We start from the raw sequence: 10,741 nt of genomic DNA on the forward strand, positions 1-10,741 counted from the left end.
GTCACCAGATTTCTTCTGCTGCTATCTTTGTCCCAGAAGGATACCCACCTAGTGTCAATCTGATCTCTCCTTTATGAGGTGGCTCTTTGGATATATAGGGGTCAGGGAGCTGCTTGAGGAGACGGTCTCTTCTTTAGAGGAGCTCAAATGGTGAGCTGTGAGCTCTGTTGTTCATTCAGAGCTGCTGGGCAGGTACGTTTAGGTCTGCTGCAGCAGAACTCATAAACTGCTTTTTGTTCCCAGGTGCTCTGTCCCAGGGATTTAGGGCTTTATGAGTTTCGGTTATGCTGCTGCCTTCTCTTTTTTTTTTTTTTCCTTCAGAGCTGCCCTGCCCAGCAAGGAGGCAGCCTAGTCACTGTCTGCCTGTAGAGGCTTTGCTGAGCTGCTGTGGGCTCCGCCCAGCTGCCGAGTGAACTTCCCTGCAGTCCTGTTTATATGGGTGTAGTTAGAACTGCTTTGGCGATGGTGGCCCGCCTCTGTTGAGGCGGAGTCTCTCTGCAGTGCCAGGTTGCCTTGGCAACGGTGGGCTGCCTCAGCAATGGCAGGTTGCCTTGGCAATGGCGGGCTGCCTCAGCATTGGCTGACTACCTCCGTAGTGGTGGGCTGCCTCGGTAATGGTGGACGCCCCTCCCCCACGGTGCTGGACCGTCCCGGGTTCAGCTGCACTTGCTGTGAAACTCTCAATCCAGAGTTTCTGGTTGCTATTCTTTTGTGGGGGTGGGACCAGCCGAGCCTGATCGCCTGGCTCTCTGCCTCAGAGCCTTTTCTAAGTTGGTGTTCCAGTCACCTGTTGAAGAGGCGCCGGGGTCTGTTTGTTTTCCCCTGCAGCCACTCACTGTGCTGGCTTAAACAGCAGCACTGAGGTTTTTGGCCCTTTTTTTTTTTTTTTTTGCCCTGGAATCTACTGTCCTGGCTCCCTGCTCAGTCCCCTTTTTAAACAGACAAATGGGCGACTTCCCATGGCTCCAATCGCCAACCAAAAGGGCACCCGGACTGGTGTATTTTGTACGGAGAACCGCTGCTCCGGGGTGCCGACAAAGCAGCCACGCCGGGCGAAGCAGCGGTGCCGGCTGGCACAGCCGCGCTGGCCGAAACAGCCGCGCTGGTGACCTGTGGAGCTCCTCCGCCTGGGAATCTCCTAGTCTGTGGGCAATAAAAGTGCGCCGTCCACTCACCCTCTGCGCTTTCACTGGGAGCTGCAATCCTGAGCTGTTCCTAAACCTTTTTTTTTTTTTTTTAATCTCTTGGAACACTTGCTATTAAAGTCTTGAGCCACTATGTAAGAAATCCAACCATACTGCTAATGAGGCCATACAGAATGATCTTATGACTACATGGAGAGGGAGAGGCTTTCAAGCCATCCCTGTGAAAGTACTGGGCATTTGAATGATGCCATCTTTGACTCTGTAGACATGCAAACATGCCATCTGAATATCACTAAGTGATCCTCATTAATACCATGTGGAGTAAAATTGCCAAGCCAAACCCAACCTTAATTTCTGACTCACAAAATAATGTAATATAAAAAAAATGTGTTTTTAGTCAATTTTTACATACAACAACAGAAGTATTCTTTAAAAGTGTGAATTGTAATTAGACTACACCAATTTAAAAACCATTTGGTGGCTTCCCATTCCTTTTAGCATAAAATACAAACACTTTTCCAAGGCATATTATGCTGCCCATGATCTAGTCCTTTTGGTATACCTCTTTCCAACTGTTTTACCATTGCCTTCTTTTTGTTTTTTGAAATTATCAGGATCTTTGCATTTCCTGTTTCCTGTCTGGCAGCTTCCCCTGACTCCACTCTTCACATCTACAGGTCCTTCTGATCATTCGATTTATACTCAAATATCACCTGCTCCAAGTGGCCTTCCTTGTCACTTTACCTACAGTAATACCACCTGTACCACCACATTTACCCTTAACAGTTATATTAACCTTATTGATTTGTTTCTTCCATATCAATTACATATTCTGTATTTGTAATGTTAATTTATTTTCTAGTTTTTTGGCTGAAATCTAAATTTCATGAAAAGTTTGTTCTATACATCAATATACCTTCAGTGCTTACTCAGCTCTAGACTATGATAAGTGCTCAAAATATTTTTGAAATAAATGGATAAATGATTATCCTATATTTACATGTCAAACAGCTTTAAGGTATTGATCAAATATCCCTCGTTGGCTTGGAGATCCCAATGGCAGGAAATTATCAGTGTTTGTGGTCAGTCCTCTACTTTTTCCCTGAATTATTCACAAACATGCCAACAGGGATATACTAATCTTAATAGATCAGAAAGTTTATGTTTATCACTGGCCTTTGACTTCAATTAATTGACAATTATCAAGGCTTAGATGATACCTGACATAAAATACAGGATACCTGTGAACACTCTAACCTTTGAGACATGAATCCAAAGTATCCAAAGGAGGCTAATCTTTATATTCAGGACCATAGTTTGTATAACTAATGCTCCAAGTTCTCATGGGAGTCAGGATGCACCTGAAATTTTTACAGGACAATTGGAAATGTTGTTTATCAAAAGATAAGGACCACAGTTAGGACCTCAGGAAAAAGATAAAAAGCTCCCCACTTATGAATGTTCATTATTATGGTGAAAAAGCCGGGTACATAGGGGAAAGGGGTTAGGGCATTTAGGGTTTAATTCAGACATTGGAGAAGACTGGTCTATGTGAAATTAAGAAACTTTTATCCTTAAAACTGGCCTTTGAATCTCACAATGTCTGCTGCTCTGATGGCAGTAGGTATACTGAGAGAATTTACAGATTTTACAGATACTACTCTCTTTCCAACTCTACCCTGGGACTTTAAACGGGAGACTGGTGTCAGTAAGAGCACTCCCTCACCTAAGTTGGGACCATGGGAGTTATCCAAAGTATTCCTTATTCAACCTATTATACCCATCGAACAATAAACAATTTCTACCAATTCTCTCTCCTAAATCTTTCTCAAGGTTGTTCTCTCCTTATTTTGTATTTTTCTATCACTGAGATTCAAATCTTTGTCCTCTGTCTCCTGGAGTATTGTAAATTGCCTCCTAACCAGGCAGCCTCAAAGATATGCTTCACTTTGTTGTCAGAATGATCTAAATATATCTAAACATTTTACTTCCTGTCAAAAGGCTTTCAATAGTTTCTCATTGCATAAAATATACCTTCACATCAAATGTAAGACATTTTATGACTTGTAAACATCACCTATTTCCACTTCTTCTTACCCCACATTTAATGCCTCATAAATATAGAATGACATGCAATTTCCCAAACACCTGCTATTTTATCCCTATGTGCTATTGATAATGCAACTTCTAATACCAGGAACACCTTTTCACTGCCCTACCTCACTTAACTAGTCATGTTGTAAGACCAAGTTTTAGTGCTTTATTCTCCAGAAAGTGTTATTCTATAATCGTGGCTGGGAAAATGTCTCTTTCTTTAGGCATACTGTTCCTCATTGCACTTACCATTTTGTAAGTACCAAATTACTTCTAGACAAGTAAACATGTATGTGTTTTATTTTTTGGTATTGTTGCTGTTGTTTGTTTGCTTGTTGTCTTGTAAGGTGACAGAGCTAGCTGTGACTTTATTTTGGAAAATAATAAATAAAATTAATTTATTTTTAGTTGGTGGCATGGGCAAGAGGGACAGAATTCCCCCCAAGGGTGGCCTGAGGGCTAGGACTGGGCCTCAGATGGGTATCCCGTTCCCTATTCTTACCTGCACAACTGCCTCCCTCACAAGCTCTGGAACAGCCACAAGAAGGGATAGGATGGGAGGAACTACAGAGGCAGTTAACTTGGGCAGGACATCAGAGGTCTCAGACACCAGCTTCCCATCTCAGGTCTTGATCTCATCACAACCAGGATCCTGGAGGAGCTGGCGTGGCTGAAGGAGCTGAAGCTCCCACTGGAGCCAAAGTTGGACTGGAAGGAGTCCAGGCCATGGCTGAGGTCAGAGCTTTTGAGCTCAGCCCGCCTGAGTAGCCTCTGGTGGTCTTCGTGTGGATATTCATGTTCCACATCCCAGACTCCAGCCAGCTCTCCCTGCCCTCCAGCAGCATCCTGTAGGTGGTGATCTCAATGTCCAGGACCAGCCAGACCTTCATCAGCTCCTGGTACCCTCGCAGCTGTAGGGCACGTCCTCCCTGGCTCGTTGCAGAGAGCCTCCAGCTCCACCAGCTTGGCACTGGCATCCTTAACGACCACCTCCCCACACTGCAAGGCCTCCGCAACAGCAGCCTCCAGGAAATCCTCTGGCCTCTAAGCCCCTCAGTCTCAGCCCAGAGCCAGCTGATGTTCTAGTTTGTCTCGCAGATCTTCAAATGCCACAGATCATCCCGATGCTCCCCAGCCAGCATCTGTAGCTCCTCACACTTGATCTGGTGCAAGCTCTCAGACTCGCCGGGCTGTGGCTGGCCATCTCTGCTACTAAGCGCAGACTTGGAGATGATGCTGTTCATGTCCAGGGAGCTGCTGTTGTCCATGGACAGGACCACAGATGTGTCTGAAGTCTGATACTGCAGCTCAAAGATCTCCTCTTCACACAGCTGCCTGAGGAAGTTGATCTCTCCAGTTAAGCCCTTCCAGGTGAGACTCCAGCTCTACTTTGTTCATGTAAGCTTCATCCACATCTTTCTCAATGAGAAGAAATTCACTTTCCATCTCCATATACATGTTGATCTCATCCTTACATTTACTCGAAGTCCTCCACCAGCCCCTGTATGTTGCCAAGCTCCGCCTCCAGCTTCAGCTTCTTCTAGCCCAGTGGGGTCCACTTCCAGCTTAAGAGGCTCAGCAGGCTCTGGCTCACCATGACAGCTGTTGTGCCTCCACACCAACGGACCTGGTATAGCCTCCACCCAAAACCAACTGAGGGCCCTGTCACCCTAGAAGGTGCTGCTGCTGCTGTCCACCCAAGAAAAGCTGGAGGAGCCAATGTGGGCTCCGGGCCCACTCCTGTAGGAGCCGCTGCTGAAAGTCCCGGACCAGAGGTGGACACCTTGTAGGACTTCTGGTTCACCCTGATGGACGTGGTGGAGGCTGGAGTGAAGGCAGATGGGCTAAATCTGACAGAGATTGGAGAAGGAATGAAAAAGCTGCTTCTAGGTGGGGACACATATGTTTTATACAATAAGTATTTAGAGGCCAGACAATGGCTTTTCTTTAAAATCAGCACAATACCTGACACTAAGTAAGTGCTCAGGAAATCATAATGTTGAACTGAACTGTCTCCAACAACATTGAGAAAAGAGTACCTTAGGTTCTGCATCTCTCTAACGTGCAAGATGCATGACTAAAGGATTGGAAGACCTTGCCAAGGTCACAGGGATTTACAGTGTCTCTACAGTTCTGCTGTACATAAGTGGAAGGAGGATATACTCTCCACTACTCAAAGGGGAAACTCAGGCAGCTATGTTCTGCCTGTTCTCAAAACATCCACGCGGTTTTGAGTGCCTAGTATGTGTCAAGTCTCTTGCGTATACTATTAAACTTTCTCTACTTTTAATGATTTTTATTATAAGGTATTAAGAGAAACTCAAAATGGAAAGTGCCTAAAACCCCATTATTTATTTATTTTCTGTGTTTTAGTTTTTCCTTGTTACCTCTCACTCCGTGTTCTGTATTTTCTATTTAGAAATTTGCCAGAATATTATCGATACTCTATATTTTCACTTAACAACGTATTTTAAATACTTTTCATTTTGTTAAAAAAAACTTTCTATGTGTCTCAACCCTCACGTCTCTCTTTCTATTACACTGAGGTAAAAAGGACAGTTGGATTCTAAGTCTTACTCCCAGACGCCAGAGACAGTTGTTTCAATATTTGCTTTGAATTGGTAGTTCCTGTATTCCAGCAAACCTCTCCTCATCCTTTCTAGTCTTATGGTGATAATGTAAATGATAGTAAGTCATTCTCCAAGAAAAACATTTAGTTAATCTGATGTGCAACAACATTTTTGTTTCGTTGTTATGGTTGTTTTTTAACGGGTTCCCATTTCTTTATCAATTCAGACCTATGGAACTACAATTGTTGTTAACACATTAATTGCAATGCTTAGAATTAAAGGACACTGTTTTTAATCACTACAAATAAATATTACATTATGCCAAAGGAAACTATTTGTTTTTAACATGCATTAAAATATGGATAAACTTCCAGCTAAATCATGTGGTCTTGGTGTTAAGATCTGGTCTCCTAAAAGATGGCAAACAATCCAGTTTTCAAATTTTCACCCTCATACAGTCTACACAACCTAGACCCTTTAGTGGTAGGGTTTGTTCAAAAAATCGATGCAAAGTTCCAGCTTAAGCTTGATTGTCCTGCCCAAATCTTCTAACTCAGTAGCAATGTTGATGTCATTAGGCTGATGGTCATGGTCTGATATAGGTTAAGTGCATAGACCCTGGAAACAGAGGCCTTGAGTCTACATCTATATGGAAAAACTATTGTATCTTTCAATACAGTTTTTTCAACTGTAACTTGTGGGAAATTTACTCCTGCATCATAAGATTGCTAAGAAAATGAAATGAAATAACGTAATGGTTTTGGAATCAGACTTTCTGGATTCAAATACGTACTGGTCCCACATTTAACTTCATGACTTTGGACATTCTACTTAATGTCTCTGTGCCCACATGATTTATTTGTGAAATACAAATAATGGCATCACTTCATAGGGTTATTGTGTGGAATAAATTAATTAATATATGTAACATGCTTAGAACAGGGCCTGACACGAACTAAGTAAAAGTTATTGTTTGCGAAATAAATTAAAGGAAAATCCTTGGCATCTACAAGAGTTTAATAACAGTGATAATTATTACTGTTATTATTACTGATTTATAGGTGTCTCCAAATTGGTCTACAAGTATTTAAAAGTGAAAGTCAGAGCAAATAAATGTAATTTTAAGCAATCAGCTAAGCAGTATTTGATAGGTCCTAAGTGTGATACCGATAATGAAAACCTTATAGGTCGTCTGAAATATTCTTGATCCTAAGAATATATTCTGAGAGTTGCCTTTCTTAGTGCCTCCTTTACATCTCTGTTCCTCAGACTATAGATAAAGGGGTTCAATATAGGGATTACCACTGTATAGGACAGAGATATCAATCTGTTCTGGCTAGTTGAGTAACTGGACTTGGGCATCACGTAAATGAAGGTAATCGTTCCATAGTAGAGAGTAACCACTGTGAGGTGGGAGGAGCAGGTGGAGAAGGCCTTGTGGCGCCCCTTGGCAGAGCACATCTTCAGGATGGTGATGAGGATGTAGATGTAGGAAACAGCTATGACAAATACTGTGACCACAATGATAGAGCCAGAAGAGATGGAAGGGATCTCTATTTCAGGAATAGAGATATCTGAGCAGGAAAGTTTCAGCAAAGGAGAGATATCACAGAAAAAATGATCTATCTGATTTGGTCCACAGAAAGACAACCTCAATAAACAACTAGAAAATGTTGAGGTATTCACACATCCACCCAGGTAAGAAGCCCCCACGAAGAGGATGCAGATTCTGGGGGACATGTGGGTAGAGTATTCCAGGGGCAAGCAGATGGCCACATAGCGATCATAGGCCATGGTTGCCAGCAAGAAGCACTCAGCTGTCCCAAACATGACTACAGAACAGAGCTGGGCTTCACAGCTAGTGACAGGGAGGGCTGTTCCATGCTTTAGGAATCCCATAAGCATTATAGGCGTGACTACTGTGGAAAGCCCAATGTCCACAAAAGCCAAATGGCTGAGGAACACGTACATGGGGGTGTGAAGCTGGGAACAGCTTCTTATTAAAATGATTATGCTGATATTGCCTATTAAGGTGACAATGTAGATTCCTAGAAATATCACAAAGAAGATGTTATGAAGTGTAGGATCCTCAGTTAACCCTAAAATGATAAACTCTGTCACTGTGGTGTGGTTTCCAATCTCCATCTTCTCTGTGAATTGTTCCTGTTGAAAAAAATGTGAATATTAATTTGTTACAGGATTCTATTTCACACATTCCCAGCTTTCACTGGCTATTCCTCAGACCCATTCACAGTGACTTCATTTTCTGCATGATTTGTGAATATTGATGTCCTACAGGATTGTTCTTGTTTTTATGTCTCTTCTGCATAAAAAGAGAATGATTCAACTTCATTTTCTGGGAAATTAGTTCCATTCTTTTCTGTATATAGTAAATATATTAAAAGGCCTCTCATACCTATACTTCTAAACATCTCTCAAAGGATGTCCAGACTACCATTTCAATGATCTATTAGGAGTCTTCAGCTGGAAATTCCACAAGTACCTCAAACACAGCCTTCCCCATACCAAATTCATTCATTCTTTTCTGTGGCATTCTTCTCTTTCCTTCCATATTTTGTATCTGGGGAGTGACACCACCATCGACCTAGTCTCTTGTGTCTGCAACTTGGGAGCCCTCCTAGGCTTCTTCCTCTTGTTGTATCACAACTAATAAAATCTTATTGAGCCTATCTACAAGTTAACTCTCAATTTTATCTCTTTATCTCTGTTTTACTATTCCCAGCATCCCCACTTTAGTCAAGGACCCAGTCATTTTCCTTTCTATTTTATTAACCTATTTACTTCACTGCCTTCATTCTTGTTTGCAACACATTTGTGTAAGTGATTTCTTGGTAAATAAAAAGCACATGATTCCAAAGAGATTCGTTTCAGTCTTTCAGTACTCTCTCAAGCCTTCACAGTGAAACCTAACTTGTTAGCACAGCATACAGCATCCTTTGTGTTCCTGCGTGTGAATTCCTGCTTGTCTTTCAGGAAGTTTCCATTCACCACTCATGCTGACTCAAACTTCTTGAACTATTTAGAGTCTTCTTAATGTACTGTAATTTCTTTGGCCTTTGCTCTGCTTTTTCTCCTACATAGACAGCTATCACCTCGCACTGTCATTACCCTGGGTGAGTTCTACACATCTTCCAAGATTAATCTCCCTCCAAAGCCTTCTCTGACTCCCAGGGGTGGATCAGGTAAACTTCATTTGTATTATAGGCATCATGTCTAGATTACCTTCATTTATACTGGGTTGTGATTTTTGTTGTTACTTGTTTTTTTACTGTTCATTCTTCTCAATGAATACACCTTATCTTCCATAACTGCACCCTATCCCTGTATTACAAATATCGACTTCTTGTACATACAGTGCTGAAAAAAACTTGTTCGATGAATGAATGCATGATTATAGTAATAAATAGGATCTGTGAAACAAGAGATGAATAAAGTTTAGTTTCTCTGTCCAGAGAAAGCAGACCTCATAGAGAAGGAAGAAAAGGAACATATTAGTTTATGAAAAGCACTGTAATAATAGTATAAGTAAAGAAAGGGCTTATTTTATTTCTAAACAAAAATTATATAAGCAGGCTGGGGAAACACTTGAAAATTCAAAAGAAACATTTCTTTCAAATCTGGCTGCCATCACACACATCAACTATTAGAACTTTAGCACACATGTTTCCAGGAATTTATTTCCTATGGATATTATTTTTATATGATTTGTTTCATATTATAGATAAATTTCTTTTTAAGTTTTATTTTTAATTGATAAGTAATTGCATATATTGTGGAATACAATGTGAAGTTTCAATGGAACGATCAAAGTGCAGATAATGTGAGCAAGGCCAGAAACTTAACAATTGGCTTATTTTGTCTGCTCCTAGGAACGAAAGTCATACATGATACTGTAAGAAAAGCCCGAAATCCATGGTGGGCTCCCTAATAGGGCTAATGGAAGAAAATATGGTGGTAATGTTCAAGTAATGGATATACCCATGAGGGTCCCTACTGAACACCTGTGCTTATGCCAATAGCTGTTGTTACTGAGCTGTGACTACAGCAACTGTCATCAACCAATCTGATTGTTAAATATATGGATAGCTCCCTCTATCAAATGATAATGGTATGCCTTACAATATTCTTCCTTTCTCCTGACAGAACTGGAGTGACCAGTTCAAAAGCACTGATAATGCAACTCTGATTCACTGGTGATTGTCTCCACCTGGAGGCCCAATTGCCAACATATTGGAGACCTAAAAATATGTGCCCTTATAGACACTATCTGTTGCACCTATATCCCAGATTAAGTGAATAATGTCACAGATGTTTTAAATTATTTGTCAGTCCAGATCCATGATATAACCGAATTAGGCTTCTTGGACTTATTCTCAAATTAGTTACACATTCTACCTACACATTGGCGTATGTTTTGCTAATAGGCATTATAATTGTAGTTATCCTCTGCTTTTTTGCTGTTGCGTATATGGTGTGTGCTTTTTATGCTGTTGTGGATATGACCTGTATGCAAAAGCCATAGCTATGTATTATAAATTTGTATGTTTCTTTCCCTCTTACCCTACTCGGGGACTTTTGTGCAAGATTCCAGAAAGAATGTAAGAGCTGAGGGACAGGGTAGACTGTAATGTGACAGGTCCCCAACCAAGTTACTTAAAGGTGTACGTTCACTGCCTAAACCCTGAAGAAACTAAACACCCTGGAGCATAGCTGGGAACATACCAGGAAAACAGTCCTATCGTCTCTCTCACACACACACACACACACACACACACACACTGACACACACTACGGAATGAGCCACAAAATTAGCTTAAAAGCAGCTTAGAGATGGGTGGGAGGGTGAATCTCCAGAGATGTCCTGCTGCCATTATACAGTTACCTCACAACACACAAAACAATTAACTCAAA

At 41.4% G+C, this 10,741-nt stretch overlaps 1 protein-coding gene across 1 annotated transcript; it reads right to left on the reverse strand.

Annotated features, from left to right (window-relative positions):
- Window positions 1–7,018: 7,018 nt before the first annotated feature.
- Window positions 7,019–8,356, reverse strand: LOC116525083 (olfactory receptor 491-like). Its single transcript, XM_032240650.1, has one exon. It carries the CDS (start codon window positions 7,952–7,954, stop codon window positions 7,019–7,021), a length of 936 nt encoding a protein of 311 aa, XP_032096541.1. The 5' UTR covers window positions 7,955–8,356.
- Window positions 8,357–10,741: the final 2,385 nt, after the last annotated feature.

Source organism: Sapajus apella, unplaced genomic scaffold (genome assembly GCF_009761245.1).
Source record: "Sapajus apella isolate SASKATOON/1434 unplaced genomic scaffold, GSC_monkey_1.0 scaffold47, whole genome shotgun sequence".
NCBI lineage: Eukaryota > Metazoa > Chordata > Mammalia > Primates > Cebidae > Sapajus > Sapajus apella.